The sequence below is a fragment of the Rattus rattus genome, chromosome 6, assembly GCF_011064425.1.
Source record: "Rattus rattus isolate New Zealand chromosome 6, Rrattus_CSIRO_v1, whole genome shotgun sequence".
NCBI lineage: Eukaryota > Metazoa > Chordata > Mammalia > Rodentia > Muridae > Rattus > Rattus rattus.
In genome coordinates this window covers 96,967,713-96,990,339 of record NC_046159.1, presented here as the reverse complement: position 1 = coordinate 96,990,339, position 22,627 = coordinate 96,967,713, and the positions used below count along the sequence as shown (strand labels likewise).

Sequence of the window (22,627 nt, the reverse complement as noted above, 5' to 3'; positions counted from 1 at the left end):
GAACTGAGATTCAGCACTGATGCCGTGATAGCAGATGAGGAACTGAGGCTAGAGGACGACTAGCGGTGAGTAAGGTATACACACCTCATCTTACCACACAGCCCTTGAAATTCGGGAATTCAAATAGACAGTAGCACCACTGGAGTCTAAAAATGTGACTGATCTAACAGAAGAAAAGGAGGCATGGATGTTACCAAGGAGCCAGATAGCAAACTCAGGGGAGAGGCTGCTGAGCGCCGGGGTAAACTGGAGAGTAGAAAGGTCTAGTGAAAAGCTGAGCTACATTATTTATGGTTTTTAAAATAATCTTTAAGGTTATAATCATAGCAATTCCCTTTCCTCCCTCCAAATCGACCCATGTACTACCGTCCTTTCTCATTCAAATTCATGGCTTTTATCTTGAGTTGTTGTTACATATTATCATATAAATACAATCTCTTCATTCTGTATGTTTCTTGTACTTAAATGATTTCAGGTTCCTGTGTCTGAAACGCATGGTGTCTTCACCAACAGGGTCTTTACCTTCCACCTCTAGTGAACAGCCAGGTTAATAGCAATAACCTGTATTTTGGAAGTCTCATGGAAAATCCCAACCAACAAATCATGCTTTTTATGCCTGGTGTATGGGCAGGGGGTAGGGGAGTGTTAGATGTTTATGTCTGTGTAGAGAGTATTGTCAACCCAGATAGAAATTTTTTATTTTATATATATATGTATGTATTTAAAAAATATATACCAACTTAAACATACTCTAGGTATTTTTAGATAGTGAATAAAAGTTCTTATGTATTTTTCAAACATCCTTACAATTATTTAATCATCTTCCTACCTCCTTCAGTATTTAAGGCCCTCCTCTTCCCTAGTTAGAACCACCCTATTCGTTTTCCCCACTTTCCTCTTCAGATCACTTCTACCCTGCTCTTCCCCTCTCTGTTGCCAAACAGACACCTAGTCCCTTTTATTTTCCTTGTTTCTGAAGTTCCTCCAGGCTACACATTCATGTTGGAAGATTTGGAGCTAGGACCTTAGATGAGAGAGAAGTCTTTCTGAGTCACACAGCCTCACTCGGTATGATGTTTTCTCTGTAGTTCACTCCATTTACCTAACTAGACCCTAGCGAAGAATGTGTTACTTGCTGTTTTAACACCAACTAAGGACACAAGTCACAAGTCCACTTATTGGTGGTCAGTGTGGACCTACAGATATTTTGGCCGTAGCACTTACCACAGTAGATATGAACATGTATAAAAGCTAATATCACTATTCTTGAAGCATGAACAAGTTCCTTAGACAGATCAGACACAGGATATATCAACAAACTAACTTTGGGTCTCCTCCTAATGTTATAATTTGGAAATGTTACCTTTGAATGTGAAAAGGACACATTTAAAAATATTGAAACGAACAAAAATGCTGGGTCCTACATACACTAGAATCAAAATACAAAATTACAGAAGTAACATTCAAGGGTGTTATGTCTGCAATTCTAGCTTCCTGAGAGGCCGAGGTGGACAGCCACTTAAGACGAGGCCTGCAAAGCCAACCTAAAGAACATAGCAAGATCCTATCTCAAAGATAAGCAAGTATCAAAAAGGTACTATTCCTTAAAAGACACACACACACATACACATACACACACACACACACACACACACACACACACAAACACACACTTACTGCATAGCAGTATCTATCAATTTATGCTGCCAGACTGAATATGTCTAAACCTTATTCTACCATTTACTAGTTGTGTGACCTTGGGGCAAGACAATCAACATTCTATACCGCATTACTGTCATCTTCATATATTCTATGAATGACAGACATATATAGAAAACTCTCGGGTATGGCCTGTATACACATTACTGTTGCTGTAAAAGATAAAATGCACTGACAAAAAGCGAGTTAGGAAAGAAAGGGTTTATCCTGGCTTACACTTCCAGAGGGACAGAGTCCATCGATGCAAGGAGGGCATGGCAGCAGGAATGTGAGGCTAGTCTGGTAGTCAGGAAGCAGACTGAGTACATTTCCACAGCACACAAGGAGAGGAAACTGGGGAGTGAAACTAGGTTATAAACCTTCAAAGCTCATCCCAGTAACATACATCCTACAGCCAAGCTCCACTTCTTAAAGGTTCCTCCTAAACCTTCCCACACAGCACTACCAACTAGGAAGCAAGGGTTAATACATGAGCATATTAGGGCCTTTTCACATTCAAACTGCAACAGCCTCAAAAATCCTAAGGGCATAGTAGGACCTAGGATCACCTTTGTTACAGAAACATAAATATACTGAAATTCATATCAGTTTGTACAGCTCAATCGTGACTCAATGCAGTACAGCGGCTGAAAATTCCTTGCAGAACTCAGCTGTTTCTGAAGTGTTCTCGTCTCAACTAAGTAGTGCTTCTGCGCCTGTTAACAGCTACATCAGCAGCTCTTACTATTACATGCCGTAAAACGATTCAATTGCACAACGAGATTGACTAAACAGAAGCCATTTACACTTCAAAATACAACAGAAGGGCAGAAGTGTACTGTCGGACTCCATCTGAAGCAGTGGTCCTACCTGACAAGTGGAGATGATAACTCATCTCCTAACAGTAATAGAAAAGGTTAAATTTATGATCGGTTTCGAGTATCCATGCTGCCATACACATAATCCTTCCGCTGCCATCTAATGTCACAGTCCAGAGCACACTTCAGAGTGAGAAGTGGCTTCCGTGAATGTCATTAGTTTGAGCCAGTCAGCACACAGATTCTCTTCACTTGCAGTTTTTCAAACAGGACTTGCTGCAGGCTCACTTTAACTGAAACCGGTAACATGAATTCCAGAGAGTTGAACACAGGCAGGAGAGAACCAAACTGTTCCTAGGACAACAGTAATTGTGGATCAAGACGGCAGAAACTAAAGGATTAAGTGATTTTATAGTTTTAAATCAAACCTGCATAAAGTTCCAAGCAGGCTTCCCAGGCCTAAATTACTCCAGCCCTGTAAGGTGCATTAAACCTTGGGCATTAGACACCTGCAAATTCTCCTCTCTTTCTCTCCAGCCCTCACGGATTCCTGAGGTCCCCAAGTCAGCCTCCACTCTGAGCTCTACCTGTGTCAGCTGTTACTCTTTACTCATTGGAGACCCACCAACTTGCAATGTGTTCTTACTTCCAAAATTCAGATAAAAAGCTAATTTTTTTAATTTTGAAAAAGAGATGAAATAAAAATAAATTTCAGTACAATACTTAGTACCTGGGTGTTGGGGGTGAGAGTCATGTCCATAGTTTGAAAGTAATACCTAGCACATAGGATCAAGCTTAGGGGAATTAAAATGCATAAAACTATGCAACTGTTGCCCAAATGTAACATTACTTTACTGCTGTGTCCATTTCATTGTTAGAGAAGGATGAGAAAAGAGAAACATCCAGAAAGTCCTACAAGTTGTTTCCCTATCTCTCTATCATCCCTTTCTGGATCTTTGCCAGGACTAAAGACAAGACAAGCTGAGATTGGCTGCTGAGGAATTAAGACTATGTCCCCACCTGGAAATTCCTAGGTTCACAAGCAGCTGCTGGGCTGTTAGAGCAAATCAGGAGAGCATTATTGGGGTAGAAGGCCTGTTGGGCTGCTTCCAGGGCACTGCCCTGATGTAGCCTGTGTGGTCCGCACGCCTTCCTGTGGAAAGTGCCTTCTGAAGCATCTCCACATGCCTGCATTTTCTACAAGAGCACTAAAAGCAGCATTAAGTAGAGCACCCCCTGTGCCCACGCCAAGTGTACCACGTCGTGAAGGCTATATTTTACTCATTGGGGGTGTGTATTCACTTTTTATACAGGTTGTTATATATCGGCTACAGAAAAACCAAATTCAAAAAGGGTTACTTAACAATGAAATCAACAAGATTTAACTGATGAAATCATAATTAAAAAAAAAAACTAAAAATTCGGTTTCCTTCAAATATAAAATGATCACACACAAGAGATTACTCAATAATTAATTAGATATTAGTACAAATTTCAAGGCGTGGTTATGGGCCAACATTATTACTAAAATCTATTTCCCAATTGTATAAAAATGGTACATCTGCTATAACAAGGACTCTCTAAGCATCTAGAAAGAAACAGGAACACTATTCTGGTGTGATTGTGACTATTTAATAAAAGGAATTGTTAGGATTTGGGGGGATTGTTGTTGTTTTTATTATTGCTGGGGGGTTGGGGTTTTTTGTTGTTTTTTTTTTTTGTTGTTGTTGTTTTTTAGCATGGTAGAATGATGAAAAACAATTACATGCCTCCTGCACAGAAACTGTTTGCAATATTGTGAATAAGAATCATCTGTACGGTTATTAATTACCTTGTACTACCACAGCATTGAAAAGTCTATCTAAAGAAAGAAAACGGAGAGGAGCACCATACAGTCATTACAGGATCCATGAGGCAAACCCAGACTACACAGAAAAGACACTTAATAATCTCTTCTGTTCATTTTCAAGTCCTAAAACTCTTCCCAACTTGGGTAATGGCTAGTGCTAGTCTGGATAATTAAAAAAAAAAAGTCATATAAGATAGAGGAGTTGAGAAGCAAAAATAATTTTCATAGATTCTTCCACCAAACTTTGAAAAGATGAACTGGAAATACACACATTTGACAGATTTCTTGTTTATGCTTGTCTAGAATGAATGAAGCCCTGGGTTCAGGCCCTAGCACTGCATAAAAGACTGTGGTATTACACACCCTCCACCACATACATAGTAGAAGCAGTAAGTTCAGAAATGTAAGTTTATGGCCCAGAAGAGATGGCTTATTCAGTAAAGTGGCTGCTGCTACATAATACATATGAGTTAATATCCATATTAGCATCCACTTAAAAAACAAAGTCTGGCTGCACTCACCCTGAACAGTTATTGTCAGAATCAGTGAGATACCATGCCTCAAAAAGTAAGGTGGAGTACAAGAGTTCATTGCTTACATCTGCACACACATATGAACAGGTATATATGCATATAACACACACACACACACACACACGCACATACAAACACACACACAGGTATATATGCATATAACACACACATACACACTAACACACACACAGGTATATATGCATATAACACACACACGAGTTCAAGATTAAAATCAGACTGGGCTACAGGACACATTGTCTAGAAAAAAATTTTCCAGGGCATTCTAACAAGGCCATACTAAAAAGGACACTAATATGCTGTTACTGAGCTGTCGACTTGATTCATCCTTTCTCAGAAGTCATCTAGAAATATGTACTAGAGACTCAGGTGTTATATTTCATTTCATAATTCTACTCCTAAGAATGTACACTCCACCATTCTGGAAATCAGTCTGGAGGTTTCTCAGAAAATTGGACATTGAACTGCCTGAGGATCCAGCTATACCTCTCTTGGGCATATACCCACAAGATGCCCCAACATATAAAAAAGACACATGCTCCACTATGTTCATAGCAGCCTTATTTATAATAGCCAGAAGCTGGAAAGAACCCAGATGCCCTTCAACAGAGGAATGGATACAGAAAATGTGGTACATCTACACAATGGAATATTACTCAGCTATCAAAAACAATGACTTTATGAAATTAAGAGGCAAATGGTTGGAACTGGAAAATATCATCCTGAGTGAGCTAACCCAATCACAGAAAGACATACATGGTATGCACTCATTGATAAGTAATATTAGCCCAAATGCTTGAATTACCCTAGATCCCTAGAACAAATGAAACTCAAGACGGATGATCAAAATGTGAATGCTTCACTCCTTCTTTAAATGAGGAAAAAGAATACCCTTGGCAGGGAAGAGAGAGGCAAAGATTAAAACAGAGACTGAAGGAACACCCATTCAGAGCCTGCCCCACATGTGGCCCATACATATACAGCCACCCAATTGGACAGGATGGATGGAGCAAAGAAGTGCAGGCCGACAGGAGCCGGATGTAGATCGCTCCTGAGAGACACAGCCAGAATACAGCAAATACAGAGGCGAATGCCAGCAGCAAACCACTGAACTGAGAATAGGACCCCCGTTGAAGGAATCAGAGGGGGAACTGGAAGAGCTTGAAGGGGCTCCAGACTCCATATGTACAACAATGCCAAGCAACCAGAGCTTCCAGGGACTAAGCCACTACCTAAAGACTATACATGGACTGACCCTGAACTCTGACCTCATAGGTAGCAATGAATATCCTAGTAAGAGCACCAGTGGAAGGGGAAGCCCTGGGTCCTGCTAAGACTGAACCCCCAGTGAACTAGACTATGGGGGGGAGGGCGGCAATGGGGGGAGGGTTGGGAGGGGAACACTCCATGGGGAAGGGGAGGGGGGAGGGGGATGTTTGTCCGGAAACCGGGAAAGGGAATGGCACTCGAAATGTATATAAGAAATACTCAAGTTAATAATAATAAAAAAAAAGAATGTACACTCCAAAAGATGCATTAACATATATAAATTCCATAGAGTATTGATGTAGCTTTCCAAAATTTAAGTGTTGTCATAAGCCCTCAGCTTTGTTGCATGTGTTTCATGTGACTTAAAGGTCCCTGTCATACTGTACTCTAAGTTCTGACGTCTGTATCCAAGTGCCCTACTAGTCTATAAGCTCCATGAAGGTACAGACCATTTGTTTCTAATTCTCCTAGGGAGCAGATACATGAACCTGCTGCTGCGTGCATTAGAGACTCAAAGTACCAGCTCAACAAACTGACAAAGAGAGGAGTGGAAGGGAGGGAGGAAAAGAGACAGAGACAGAGGAAGACAGACAGACAGACAGACAGAGAGGAACATGTCCCTTCTATATAGATCAAACAAAAATCACAAGACATAACCTGAGCATGTGTGTGTGGCCAGTGTCCTGAATCTGTTCTACCTTACAGCAAACAATTTTCAAGTCCCGATCCCGTGAAAAAGAAGGAAAACAGAAGGAAGGCTCAGAAAAGTCTACTGATTCCCACCTTCATTAATCTTCAAAGCGCGTTTCTCAAAATTAACATTATGGATTCACTTATCAGCATGGTGTCATCAGAGAGAACTGTGACAATGTGACTACTTTGCTGAAGCCATCTGAGAAAAAGTGCTTATTCACAGATGCCTCTTGCCTCCAGGGACAATTCAGAGAGCATCGTTCAGATGAGCAGTTTCCTCAGGGAACTTCTCCTGACTGTAATCCTTTTGTATTAGTTAGTGACTTGAGCACAGTGTCTGACAAAAGTAACTTAGAGGTGGAGAGGACTTATTTTGTTCATTTTCAGATATGTCAGGATGAGCTTGTTGAAACAGAGCAGCTCACATCAGGGCAGACCAAAGAGCAGAGGGAGGGAATCCCAGCTGATTCTCTCCTTCCCCATACTCCATCCTGGGCTCCAGCCTACGGGATGATGCTGCTCGGTGAGAGTAGATCGTCCTTGTTAATCCTCAGAAAGTTTGTACAGACACAAACCCAGATCTACTCTACTATTGTACTGTGTGGTTCTAAATCTGCGAAGATTACCATTTCAATACCCAAATTTTAGCATTTGTTTTCTAATATATATTTTGGGGCTAGTAATTACATATAAAATTTAGAGATACTTCCCCAATACCCAAAGCACAACCAAATCAAAAACATGTAGAAAGTTTCACTCTATCTGTACCAAATATATTGACAGAACCAAAATCATACATATCTATTCTGAGAAGTATACGAAGTATCCCAAAGAAGATAGTCCCTGGAGATGCTAGCTGGAACAGAAGACAATAGCATGCGACTCTCAAATAAATGTCATCTAGTTCAGATGTTTCAACATTTAAAGAATAAATTAAAAAATCAAGTAAAAGTCTTCTATGCTATTTAAGTTGAAAATGAAGAAAACAGGGTAAGCTTCCATTATTTTAGTATGTATCTGTATATTTGACCTTAGCCACAGGCTGTACGATAACATAAACATTTTTAATACCTGTTTGTTGAATGTGAAGGGAAACCAAAGAAAAAGCCAAGCCTCTAGTAAACAGCCTATGAGACTGATTACAAGTCCAGTGATTATGGAGAGATGGAATATTGAAAGCACAGAGCCAAATCACTGTAGTTTCGTTTAGCACCTAAATAGCCATTTATTGAGATGTTCTACGTGTGGCTAGCTTTGTGACTATAAGGTAAATGGTTTGGGAATATAGAAATGAACCTGAAGCTTCTACCAACCCAAAGGCGAAAAATGTCTTTACTCACTGTTGGCATAGAATAAGTTATCTCTGTTTTCCTTTTGAAATGAGAGTTGGTTACTGTGTCAACACTAACAAAGGTGTATGTTTTCTCAAAAGACAGAGCTGCCTGGTTATGTTCCAACAGACGAGCCATCCCACGAAAAAGCACATGCTGGACACCATGGGGAATTGCAGGGATTTCTGCAAATGCTGGACCATCTGGTCAAAGCTTTAGCACTTGAGTGAGGAAGAAGATGCCAGCCCAGTGTTCTTACACGGTCGAGGGAAAGCTTCTCAGCAGCAATTGTGAGCTGAGCCAAAACCTTACATAACTCATGAGAACAACAAAAGCTTAAAGGGCCTGAAAGTCAAAAAAAAAAAAAAAAAAAACAAAAAAACCCACAAACAAACAAAACAAACAAAAAAACAACTAAAGAAACTATTCCTGTTGACAAACATGTAAGTAGCTTCAAAACCAGGGGTGGGGTAAATGCAGGATTACATTTAAATGAATTACAAATTATATCTGTTTACCACCTACGAAGAAAAACACTTCCCAGTGGCTAGGAAGTTAGTGCAGAACCATGATATTCTGGAATATCTTAAAAGCCAAGTGTTGTTAATGTACCAAAATCTACATATTTTATCATCTCCTTTTTAATTCGGGGGTGGGGATATGATTGGCAACATTAAAAGTACCCTCAGAGGTCTGCCCTATCTTTTTAGTTATTTGATCTAAACGGATTGGATTCCCTTAGTTTCCAAAGGCATGTGACATAACTATCAAAATACTAACAGAACGACTAGGAAAGGAGTGCCCTGGAGACTGAGGCCGAGGAGACAGATGCTCTGCATGGTATGGAGAAGACAGCTTTCAGATATAATGAGGTGCTGCTTCAAATGAGGGAAACAATTTGGCCATCAACAATAGCTGGAGTGCAACGTTTGCCATCAAATATAATAAATCGTAAATAAACGTACAACAAAAAGCAAGGCAAATACAAACAAATAAACAAAAACATCAATCAAAACTGAGGGAGAATCAAATTTCCAGCATCCATAGGCAGTGAGGTTTGTGACACCTAACAGTCTTGGCACACTGTACCTACACTTTAGCCTGTAAGGGGGAAGCTCAACAATTAGGAGTTACACAGCAAGGGAAGTATGGCAGTCAAAGCGGCAGCTTGCCAGGGAAAGCTCCATAGAGGCACAAATACACTCGATGGACTGGCATTTATGTGGAGAAGTGAAACAGGGTAAATAACCTGTGACAATAAAAGACTACAATTCTTGAGCAGTAGCCTCAGATTTTACGGTTCCGCAAAAAAAAAAAAATGAGTCTTCCCCACCCCCCATTTTTCTAAAAAGTTATTTTCAGAAATATGCAAGTTAGTTCTAAGTTTCAACATGTTAAGAACAGGAGACAGAAACTGGCCAGGGTAGTTCAGGTGTCTGTTCTGGGCCAGAAGCTGGAAATGCCCTTGGCTCAGTCTTGGTCAGGAAGGAGCTCTGGTTCTTATCTGTACTCTTGTCATCCTTCTTCCCCTCTTCCACAACCTATATGCGCACCCTATAGTGTGAAGGTGACAAACTGAGAGGCATTAGGACCACTGTAGACTGACAGCTCACCTCCCCACACTCACTCCAGTTTCTGCCACAGTAACCACCCTGAGAACAGCAGCCTGACAGTTCCGTTCTAGTACACGCTCCTTCTCTAGAGGAGCTGTCTTCTGCTCCCACCTATAATTCCTTCATAAAACTCCTTTCTAAACTCACCCTCCCACTGTCCCAAATCCCATTCATTGAGACAAGACAAAGGACCTGAAAGCCACTGCTCTGAAGTGGCTCAAATGGACATTGATTTTGTGTGACAGCTTCACTCTCTGAGATATGCACTCTTGAGACAAGAAAACTTGTATTGTACTCAAGGACCACCTTGCTAGATTTCAAAAGCAACCATATGACTTCAGTGCAATCAACAAAGCCATATTGACACAAAGAACCACAAAGGCAGAACACCCAGGTTTCACCCCTCCATCCATCTCTAACACCTGTATCCAGGGCCGACCTTGGAGAAGAGATATTCTTTTCATTGTCTGTAAAGTTAATTACAAAGTTATGAGAGTATTCATGGATCAATGGGAAAAAAAGGTTAGGATTAACTCTTGAAACTGTAAAGTCCAGTTTGTCTTTTAGATTTCCCTAGCTATACCCTGACAATAAGGTATCACATCTTTAGCAGCAGCCTTGCAAAGAGGTTTATCTGCCATTTGTGATAAATTATATTACAAACTAAATATATATCAAGTATATCCAATGAAGACTTAGCATCTAAACTAAGATGTGACAGAAATGTAAACCACTTCCTGAAGCTTGGAAACTTAGAACAGGAAATGTAATCCCTACCATCTATAACCTTTATACTGAACAGGAAATGTAATCCCTACCATCTATAACCTTTATACTGATTACAAGTTAAAACACATTTTACAGACACTAGTTTAAAGACATTATAAAATTGCCCTCTCTTAAGAGGTGATTGGGGAACATTTTAATTACATGCAACATGCCATTTATTATCCTAAACCACCTGTTGTAGCTGAATCTTTTCAGAGTGTTTTAGGTTGAAACTTATTTGTCCTCCAAAGATTGGTCACCTGAAACTGCTGGGAGTGGGAAAACATCTGAAAAGCAGAGCCTATGGAAGGAAGTAGGTCATTAGGTACAGGTTGGGGATGTTCCTTCATGGAGATGTTGCTTCCCAGAAACCGAGAGATGGGCAGCCTACTCCACCAAGTGCACCTTACCATCAAGTATTGTGGATTGCCACCAGAGGCACAGTAACAGAACAAGCAACCCTGAACTGAAACAATGAACAAAGTACATTTCTTTCTTTTCTTTTTCTTTCTTTTCCTCTTCCTCTTCTTCCTTCTCCTTCCTCCTTTTTCTTCTCTATTTCCATGAGAAGCAAATTTTCTACTTCTGGTGAGCATTTTCCAAGACATTCCCTCCTATAAATTTCTCAGGTACTCTGTTCCACAGAGCAAGATCCTTATCATAACAGAGATTCTGTTTGGCCAGAGTTTGGTCAGGATCTTAACCTTTTCATAGGCCCTTTGTACATCTCCTTCAAAGTATGATATCGCTAAGTTCCATCCATGAGGGGCTTCTCATCTTCATATCCCCCAACTGATATATGTGTACCCGTCCTCAGCAAGAATCCTTCTAGACTTTTTAAAGTAAAACTCCCCAACATCTAATGTTTCCTCTTAAAAATGTCCCATCCACTGATTGCCTACCCTGCTCCATGGCTACCAAGTTCCACTTCACCATGCTATATACACATTAAGTCCAATCTCTCAGGAACACTACAAGGTCTGGCTGCAGGGTTCCCCTATATTCACCTCATGGTCATGAATGGACTTTTCCTTACTGTGTTTTAATAAATACTACTGAACAATGTTTCGTTAACAGTTGATAATCAAAAGGTATTGAATGAACAAACAGGAATGTACAAATACATATAAAGCACCTAAGACAAAAAAAGTGAATTTCTACAAGCCAGCTACATTATATTGCACTGATTTTAAAACATCCTTATTTGGTAATCATTGGACTACAAGAGTCCCTCCAACTACAATCAGTTTATGCATTTATAAAATTGCTAGAAACTTAAAATACTGTGAACTAAAAGCACATTTAACAGACCTATATACCAGATACAACAGCTCAGCAACAGTAAGGACTTTTTACTTGATGCCAAATGTATGAGTTTATATTTGCACAGCTGGCTGGGAACTGCAAATGTTGGTGGTTGCTCCGATCAAAAGAGCACCAAGAGAACCACTAACCATAAACCAAAATTCAAGCTTAAATCCCGGCTGAATTCCTAACATGCAGTATTTCAGAACTTGACTATATTTGGAGGGAACTCATATGGGTAGGTATTAATCCAAACATGGCTGGCATTTTCATAAGAATGAGAAATTATCCACAGAACACCTGCCAATCATGTGGGCGCAAAGGGACTGAGTTTCTCCTGCAAGACAAAAAAAAAAAAAAAAAAAAAAGACACAAGAAACCAAACCAAATCCAAAGATCTTGATCTTAGAATTTTAACATTTATAATTGTGGGAAAATAAAGTTCTGATGTTAAAAAAATATTTATTTTTTTTTTTTTTTTACTTTTTAAATTATGTGTATTTAGTGAGTCTGTGACAACCAAACTGGGCCTTGGCAATAGAAAGAAGTACATGTTCTTAACCACTGACCCATCTCTCTGCCCTCTCAAAATTTGTTAGTAGAACAACCAATTGTGGCTCAGTTAAGGCTAGCCGGGTAACAGCATATTGTTACTAAATGTTGAAAATGTCCTAATAATAGAGTGGGCAGCTTTTGTCTTTTTACTCATGTTACAGTCAGCTCTAGAAGCAGTAGAGTTCAGATGCTAACGCGTCACATGCGGCTAGTGGCTACAGTAATGCAGAGCTCAGATCTAGAGAACAGACAAAGCCAGAAAGTCTATCAACTGTCCCAAGTTGGCTGGGTAACATGACCAAAAAGTAGTTTCTACTGCAAATTGACAGCAGTCAAATCTATTCTCACACATCGGATTTTACTCCGGTTTGCTAAGTAGACTAAAGGATGTTGGCATGTACCACACATATCAATGTAATCGCTTGGGTCTTAAAATGTGAGTGTTGGGCAGAATACAGAGATCGGAGGCTTGTGGAGGGTGTGTTTATCATTGATAAGGGTCAGAATTTGAAGACAAGTGATCCAGGTATGCCACTGGTAACTGGCCAATGCTGATATTTACCTCAGGTTTTATTATATACAGCTTAAATTTTATCAGGCATTTTCAACAGACATCAAGTGCTCAGAAATACATCAGCTTTAATATTACATTGAACAGAATATTTCAAGTCAATAACAACTTAATCCAAACAGTATGCTGGTTCACAGTTACTAACTGCATGCATATGTAATAACAAAGTTCAATGAGCATGAATGCATGTAACTGGGGTAAGAGCTATTCATTTAGCCTTACACAGAACTCTCTCACCTAACTGAATCAAATGCTTTCACTCAAATAAACAGCTATCTCACTTAAGAATGTATCAGAAAAATAAAACTTACTATTTAGAGTAGGTTCTAATAATCAGGATGTTGTTTATTTAGTACAAAGCTCTAATATGAGAACTTAACATTTGAACAGACCTCTCCTTGAACAGACTTTAAAATATCTTACACTTCCTAGGGACTTCATTTACATTTATTCCTATTTTACATAGATAAAGAAACTAAGCGGCATGGGAAGGTCTCAAAACTAAGATGAGGACAGCTACAGCTCAAAGCTAGGCCACCTTTTATTTCCTTGAATTCTCCACAGGCATTGCCCCACTGAAGCATTAGAACTATGAGCATACAATGTCATGTAAATGTTAGTTATTACAAAAGTCTATAATATAATTATGCTGACTGGATCAAATGTGCATTAATAATACTTAAAATGGTAATCAAGTTTAGAACAATCCTCAATAATGGTAATTCAATTTAGAAGAAATAACTCCCAAGAGCGTCGTGCTCAAAGGAATCTTTTCTAAATGTAAAAGTCTATATAATCTTTTTGCAAAGAAATGTAAAGTGATCAATAAAAGCCTTACCAGCATAAAATTTATTTATGAAGATCAAATTATGTGGAGAGACTAAAATGGAATTTTTGACTCGGAAGTTATATTCTAAAGTAAGTTGTATGACATATCAAATTGCTATATTTCTTATTCCATCAAATCTCTTTAAGGCTGATATAAAAGCTTTATTTAAAATGTCAACAGTGTCAAGGAGAATTAAAAGTGTGAGGAACAAGCATGGCCGATTCACAAAGACTAGACTCACTGCACAGGTGTCCTCACTCGAAGCCCCTGGAAAAGCACACTCTAGAATAAAGGAAACTTGAATGTGGACAGCACTACATACCATGGACCATGGGAAGTAGAGTCAGGAATTGAATAAAGCAACTTATATCATAATTCCATTTTTGTTTTTAAAGCGCTTAAGTGCATATTTATACACAGTAAATATCTGAAAAGACACATACAGACCCTGTGTCAACGGCAGCAGCCTCTGAGGGGTTGGAGTGTGGCTCTGTTTTATGCAGCATAAAGTAGAAGGAACTCCGGGACACATCCATACTAAAGTACTCTGCCACTGAAATACACACCCAGCTCATTTTGTTGCTTTTCTAACTTTATCTATTGAGTATGCTACACTGTAACAAAAGGCTTGGTCAATAAGGTGGCGCTATTGTCAGGTGGTACAAACCTTTCTGAGCTGAGGCACACTAGAAGAACGTACTAAGAGGGTACAAGGCTGTACTCTCACAGCAGAATGAAGGACCCCATCTCTCCTGGCCTCTGATGGAGATATGTTTGCTTCCACAGGGAGCCTTGTCATAATAGGCACCTCACTACAGGCTAAATCCATGGTACTTTACCTTTCTTGGAATTTAACTTTCAAAACTGAAAGTTAAACAAATCATCTTTGTAAATCACCTGTGCCAAGTATTTCATTAGTGGCAAAAGGCTTATAGACATATATTAGAAAATACATTTTAAGCGTTTTTCTTAACTTTCTATGGGTTTTTGTTGGTGTTTGGCTTTTGTTGTTGTTGCTGTCATTGAGAAGGGGCACGCACCATGCTGTAGCCTCTGCTAGACTGAAACTCACTAGGTAGACAAGGATAGCTTTAAACAGAAATCCTCTTGCCTCTCTGTCTTATGTGTTATTTCTGTAGCTCTAATAAGATTCCTTGTGACAAAGGCAGCTTAGGGGAGAAAGGTTTTATTTTATCTCATCCTTTCCAGTTACAGTCCTTTATAGTAGAAAAGTCACAGCGACTGGGGGCCTGAAGCAGGTAGGTCCTATCACATCTACAAATTAATGCACGCACTGCTGAGGTCACAGAGGGGTGCCTCCACCTTCAAACTGGGCTTTCTCACATCAGTAAATCTAACCAAGACAACTTCTCAAAGACAGGCCCATGGGACAAACTGAGGTAGACAGTCCCTTAATCACTAAGGGACTTTCTATAGGATTATACATTGTGTCAAGTTGACATGCACTTTACTTTGTGGTAAAAGTTTCAAACATACAGAACTGTTAGGCTTTGGAATAGACATGATCATATGTACTGAAAAATAAGGTGGAAGTGAAGATTTACAAGGATACACTGAAAAGCACCCCCGCGTTCACACCCCCTGTGTTCACAACGCATAAAACAGCAGTGCCCTACTCCTTAAATATTTTTTATTCGTTTAAAAAGCTGAAGTCTGAAACATGAGGAAAACAGGTAAAAGATTTTGGTTCTCCCTATATATCCATCATCTTCACAACACTCATCAATGTTAAAGAGGTAGTCCTCTAACTTTAGTGATAAAATATCAAAAATCACAATACTGTACCTAGGGCAAGCAAATTCCTGTGGGTATTGGGATGACCCACAAATATTGTATTTAGCAGCTATGAAATGTGTCTCTAGATGTTTCAATTGTTAATCAAGCAGGTACCAGAGTAGCAGGATGTGTAAATGTTTGTCACTTTGAGGAAGTGACAAAAAAGAAAGGCCAGCTCAAAAAAGAAAGGCCAGCTGCCATGGGCAAGGTCACATTGCCCCCAATGCCAAATGGTTGAATAAGGAGTGTGCTTTTTTGCATAAGGGCTGGCAGTTTGGAGCTGGGGCAGAAAGACCTGCAGAATATCTGACCAGACAGAAACAGAATGGAAACAGGACAGAGCTAGGAATTAGGCAGTGAGAACCAAGTGGAAAAAAAAAAAAAATGGTTTGGAAGTCAGGCTAAGAAGCTATCTGGGAGACTCATCCCAGCAAAAAAGGTCAACAGCCCAACTATACAGATCTCTCCTTGTCTTTATTATTAAACCTCAAGCAGGATCCCCAGAAGCCCCACAATACGTGGATAAATGTGCCTACCACCAAGCTGACAATCGGAGTTCAATCTTCAGGGCCTACGCAGTGGAAGAACAGACTGCAGAAGTAGTCCTATGACTTCCAATGTGTGTTGTAGTATATATACATCAACACATATATATGTGCTCATACACACACAAACAACACACAGAGAAAGATAGTAATTTTAAAACTATAACCAAAATATCTAAATTCGCTGTAGATAAAAGAAATGTTTATAGATAAGAAAAGTCCTGATAAAATATATTACAAACCATATACAGGGAACGCCAACTGAAGTACTCCCGAGCACCAAGCACCTATTAGAATGGGTAAGATTTAAGAATAACAATTCTAATAATTAATAAGGAGCTTTCTAGGTGATAAATGCAGAAGGAGCTAAAGAAGGAAAATTGAAGTTGGAACAAATGTTCACTTAAGTGAAGACTGGCAATAAAAAGTGAAGAACAGAAGAACCCAGATGATAGCCAGGAGTCAGGTCCTGGGAGGGCTGCAAAACCAAGGTAAGATTTAAAAATATCTCATGTGAATTCACCATGTGAATATCGGAGTATACTTACACAAACTTAGATGGCATAGCCTTTTGCTCCTTGATGACAAGCCCATACAACGTGGCACTGATTACCATAGGCAACTCTAACTCAGTGTTTTTGTATGTGTGTGAAAGACAACTTTATGCATAAGTATCTGAGAGAAAATTCACAGTTAGCAAAGAACTGTGATACATTTTCTTGCTTGTAAACCTCCTGCTTCAGCCTCCCAAGTCCTAGGATGGTAAATGTGCACATAGCTGAGGGTAACATGATTTACTTGAGCTGCTTTAGGCTAGACTAAAGACTGGTTTCAATGGAATATTCCAAATGAGGAATGCACAGATAACTTTAATTGTTTTCTAACTCCTTCCCTGAAAGGGCTCTCTATGCTCATGCTCTCTCAGCCATTCCCAAGCTCCCTCCAATGCCCTCCAGCTCCATCTGATCTCCTCACACAGCTGCCATTCTGTGTGAGTGCTGTCCTGTGAGGATGCAGCACTAGCCACACCCCCAGCTCAGGCTGGCCCATATCATGTAAAGTACTGCTCATTTCCCTGTGGTACTCACAAATAAAACCCATGCCCTTTTAGAAACGCAGATGGAGTCTGCTCAGCCATGATGTCTGTCGTCTTTGCCTCCTCCTGCCTTCCTAATCTCCCTCTCTAGAGACCCCATGTTCCACACAGAACCATGCAGTTCACCATCTAACTAGGTTCCATCACAGTTTGTCTTAACCTCCCACTCCACAGTGCACTTCTGGACAGAAAATACAGACTCTTTCATTGGTGTATCTCCCACAGCATCCAGTACCAACAGAAAATCACTAGTTAGCTAATCGATTTTCCTGACCTTGGAAATGTACAAATGCCTTTCACCAAGCAATTTCATTCCTAGGAATTTACCCAATTGATAAGTGTGCATTAATTTTCCAAAAACTGTTATCGAAATATGAAGTGTATGAGAGGAGCCTTACAAACTTCAATAATAAGACCCTTAAAATAGACCAATTTTAATGTTTGTTGCAAATTAGAAAAACGGAAAACTTGGTCTGGAGATGGAGCCCAGAAGCTCTGAGGCATTGCTGGGTAGCAAGATGGAAGTGACAAAACAGGAAGAAAGGGAGGGAGGGAGGGAGGGAGCGAAGGAGAAACAAATAATAGGATATTTCTCTGTATGATCCCTGAGAAGTCAACGGAACTTGATAGAGAAGGGAGAGTCAGTTTCTAAGTTTAGTTATTTAGACGTCTGAGCCCACACTTCAGAAGGCACGATGCTGTTTGCCTGTAGTGAGAAGGATAGGGCATAAGCACAAGCCACAGACCTGCAAAGCCCATACCTTACCACTAAGCTGAGCCCCCAGCTATACATAACGTTTTAGAATGATCCTCTCGGCCAAGTAGAATGGTCTGTTTACTTAGAAACACTTCTATTTTCTTTAAAAAAAAAAAAAAAAAGAACAAGGCTTTCATAAAGTAACTTAAGTTAAAATACATATACATTTTAACTCACTGTTCCAAAATAGTCATCTACTAAACAATGTATAATACATATTCTTTTTGTTTGAAGTACGTATTAACAGTTTTTTCCAGAGGACTACAGTAAAATATTAGTGGTTTGGAAAAGGCTTTGTTTACTTGATTAAAAAAACAATCCCTCCAAAACTTCTTAAATTACTATATAGGACTAGGTACTGCACTGGTCTTATAGTTACCATTCAATTTTACTACATCTTACATGGATCTAAAGTCAACAGAAACATGCCTCTGAACCCTGTTTTCAAGGCCAAAGCTAAAACTGAGATGGGAATACAGAGGGAGAAATTCTGAAAACCCCAAGAGCACTGATTCTGCCTTGGCGATTTTGTACTTGACACAGGTATCTATACCACAATGTTACAGACCTTGCTCCAGTGTAGACATAAAAATGCATGGAGTTATAGAGTCAAGGCTTCTCCATTGAGCCTGTAATAAAATCGAAGGCTAAGCGCTTCAATTCTTATACATTACTATTCCCATCTTGGGACTGGCCCTGAACTCCCACTGCCATTTTGTTCGCTCTCAGACTCTGCCATTGAATCTAATAGCTCCTAGCTATTGAATCGAACTGTTTCACATGTATTCATTGACAGTCCCAATAGCCCCATGACATACCTCTGTTCTCCAGATGAAGAAACTGAAGCATAAGGTCTGAGAAGCACTAAGCAGCAGGACTGACATTTAAAGCTATAGATTCAAATTCTTCAACAGCATTTTACACCTCGTAGCCCTCTCTGCACTTCTTTCAAGGCAGAAAACACTGGCAATTTTCACACATTAATATTCTTAGTAAGTGATCTGAAGGTCAACAAGTCCACCAGGTTCAAATGTTTATTTTTGGAAATGATGCTATTTGTTCTGCCATTAGTAGATAATTAAAAACTGTGAAATTTAATTTGCAAGATGTTGAGATGCTTTTTTGTCTGAAAAACTGTTTATAGTGATAAACTGGAAACCTCATAACAGTTATTAAAAAAAAAACTGTTTTAAAACTCAATCTATCACTATTTTCCTCCACCTATATAAAAGAAATCAATGATGCACTAGAGGCATACAAGGGTGGTTCCACAGGTCCACATACACCGCAACATGGTCTCCCTCCCTTAGTACATATAGACTCTAGCTTGCTCACAGAATTGATAGACTCACTGACCTTATGTTTCTTAGAATGCATCTCAGCCCGTAAGGGACACATGACTGTACATGAAGATCAATATCACCTACTGTTATTACTGTAGCCTTTGGCTTTTCCCATCAGTACACCCAGGATGTATCAGTGGTAAGTACAAATCAAATTCAAAACTCAGAACAAGACCCCTGAATTCACACGCTTATAAAAACTATAGGCAACCGTTGAAAAATGATATTTCTACTAAAACTGATGATGAACCCAAAATTCTACACAGTGTAAATTAAAGAGGGGCTGGGGGGGGGGCAATTCAATCGAGAAAGCATCAAGAACCGAATTCAATCTCAGAATCCACATAAAAATATATGGCCAGTTGGCTAACACTTATAATCCTAGATCTAGGGAGGTGGCCACAGAGATACTGGGGTCCCTATCCAATTGGCTAGTCAACCAGCCTAGTCTAATCAATTATTTCTAGACCAGTGAGAAATCCAGAAACAAAGTGGACAACACCTGAGGAGAGACACCTAAGAATGATATCTGGTCTCCAAACGCACATGTGCACAACACATGTACCTATACAAACATACATAGATAGAAAACGTAATTTGAAAATTAAATACATCTAGCCTTACAATCTGTCACTGTAGTCAAATTACATAAGAATAAATGCTACTAATGAAGTTTTTCCACATATTATCATGTGGAGTACAGTAATTTCAATGTTTGAAAAATAAAAATCCTTGGGGCTGGACACACAGTTTACTGGTAAGAGTATTTTACCTCGCATTTTCAAGGTTCTGTATTCGATCCCCAGCACCAAAAAGTTTACAATAAAAAATAAAATCCTTAGGGTTAAACCTTTAAGACATTGTCTATAACCATATACTGAGCCTGTACTAAGTTCTGGTACTTTCAAGGTGATTAGAAACGCGTTCCTTACACGCAGCCATTGACATCCCTCATGGCCCCAGTGTCAAATGTTCCACTGTTGGGTATGTGTTCAGCGTGTTAGGTGTTTACTCTTGGAACCTCAGGTAGAGGATACAAACTGTATCAACTAGCTCAGTCCTCACAAAAGTTCTACAGGGCAAAGACTAAATATTTATGTCTATATTTAAGTGATACTAATATCACTTTTCAAACAGGGAAACAGAGGCACAGGAGTGGTTGCTTAACTTGCTTGCCCACAGGAAAAAGAACAAAGAACAGAGTTTGGGGTTAAGGCCTTCAAGGTAGGAATGTGGTCCCTCTGCGGGGCTCTTGCTGACACTGTAGCATGGTAAGGAATACGGTACCCGTGGGTAGCAGGGGCTCCAGCGGGGTAAAGACATGCTCCATAGCGGGGTATGGGTTCTGCATGGAAAAGAAAAGAAGTTCCAAGTTAAACTTCCCCAAATGTAATTCTGCGCCGGGATTAAGCATCCCGTAGTATGCACTTTGGATCAGGCACTGCGGGAGGCCAGGAAGGTGCAGCCGTGGGCGGGGAAAGTTCCAGACTGAGAGACTAGAGGACCGGGATCGCAAGCGAGCTCTCGGCTCCGGTTCCGGCCACAGCCTCCAGTCACCTAAACGCGCCAGCTTCCATCCGGGCACTGGCGGCGAGGGGCGGCCTCCCTCCCTCCCGCGCCCCCGCCCTGCCAGCCCGCGCGGGCAGCCGCGCACTTACACAATGGCGGCAGGAGCCACGAGCGACCCGAGCGAGGGCTGCGAGAATGACTGATCGGCAGCTCGGCGCTCGGCTGCGGGGCCTGGGGCGCGCTGCGAGTCCCCGGGAGAAGGCCCTGTACGCGAGCGCAGAGCCCCGCCCCTTCCGGAGCAGTCCTTGGCTGCTCCCTGCGTTGCTTCTAGCGGCAGCGGGGAGGGAGGTGCTAACCTGCTGTGCTCAGTTCCCTACACAGTGGAGAATTCCGTTCAACTTCGCCCATCTGTCACACCCAGTCCACTGAGTCCACCTTCTCTTTCATCTCCTGCTTCCTGCGCTTTGCACAAACCGTGCTTTGTAAACATTCCAAAGGAAACCCTTTCAAATGGATCACCACTTTATAGAAATGCAGCTTTCTTTTTTTTCAACACTAAGCAAAGCCAAAGTTTCACCACTACCACCACCTCTAAGCCCGCATAGAGGAGGACCCAGAAATTCTGAGGGCCTGTAAGTCTCCCGCTGGCCCAGGAATAAAAGAGATCATCGATCCCTGTGTTTTAAATCCAGTTCCAGCCTCAAAATCACTATATAGTTGAAGATGACTTCATATATCTGGTCCTCCTGTTTCTTCTTCCTATGCACTGCCATTTCAGTCATTGCTGGGCATATATCCAAATAATGAAATAATGGCATTTACAGAACTATGGGACCGGAGGACATTATGCCTATCAAATGAAGGAAGTTGGTAAAGAAAGACAAATAGTATATGTTCTTAGTGTTAGCTAGAAGCTAAAATGTTGATATCAAAAAAGGGGAGAATTGAATAGTAAATGCCCAAGTTTGGGAAGTGTAATTGAATCTTTAAATAGAAAGAAATGGAAGTTTGCGTTAAAAAGATATACCTATTACCCGACTGGGGAAGTACATCAATGAGTAGAATGTTTGACTACCTGGATACCCAGTACCACATTAACTTGACAAGTTAACATCCTCCGGTCCCATATTTCTGTAAATGCCATTATTTCATTATTTTTATAAGTGAAGAGTACAATTTCTCTATCACAATGTCTTTTCAGATGAATGCTAACTCAATAAACATAAGAGCGCAGAGCGTGTGACAGAGTGTTTTCCATTCTTCTTGGATATGACCAGTAGTGGGATTAGTGGACCGTATGGTAGTTGTGTCTTCTGTTTATTTAAGCAATTTCCATTGTGTCTTCCACAGGTCTATGCTAACTTAAATTTCCACTAACTCCACTTCCGTAATTCCCCCCTTGTAAGTATCCCTGTCCCTGTCCCTGTCCCTGTCCCTGTCTTCCATCTCCCGCCTCTCTCATGTTGATCTCCTAGTTTTATTTTATCTCCCTGAGGATTTGCAGTGGTGGGCAGTGTTGCTTATACTTTTTGACTGTGTATGCATCCTTTCCTGAGACACGGCTATTCGAGTCATTGGACCACTTCTAATTTGGATTATTTGTTGCCATGGCTTTTTCTCTACTGTTAGGTCTCAAACCCATGACAAAGAGCCAGCTGAGGTGCCTATTCAACACACCAGCATGGACCTGGCTGCCAGGTCCTCTCAGCACCTAGGTCTAGGCCCAGGGA

At 40.4% G+C, this 22,627-nt stretch overlaps 1 protein-coding gene across 2 annotated transcripts in view; it reads right to left on the bottom strand.

Annotated features, from left to right (window-relative positions):
• Positions 1–21,180, bottom strand: part of Tpk1 (thiamin pyrophosphokinase 1) — a 297,093-nt gene extending 275,913 nt beyond the window's left edge. For both annotated transcript variants that reach the window (XM_032906648.1, XM_032906647.1), the window contains exons 1-2: positions 21,047–21,180; positions 20,676–20,733 (exon numbers count right to left, since the gene is read on the bottom strand). In XM_032906648.1, the coding sequence (XP_032762539.1) occupies positions 20,676–20,718 (43 nt within the window). In that variant the 5' untranslated portion in view covers positions 20,719–20,733; positions 21,047–21,180. The remainder of the gene's footprint in view (positions 1–20,675; positions 20,734–21,046) is intronic.
• Between the last annotated feature and the right edge of the window lie 1,447 nt (positions 21,181–22,627).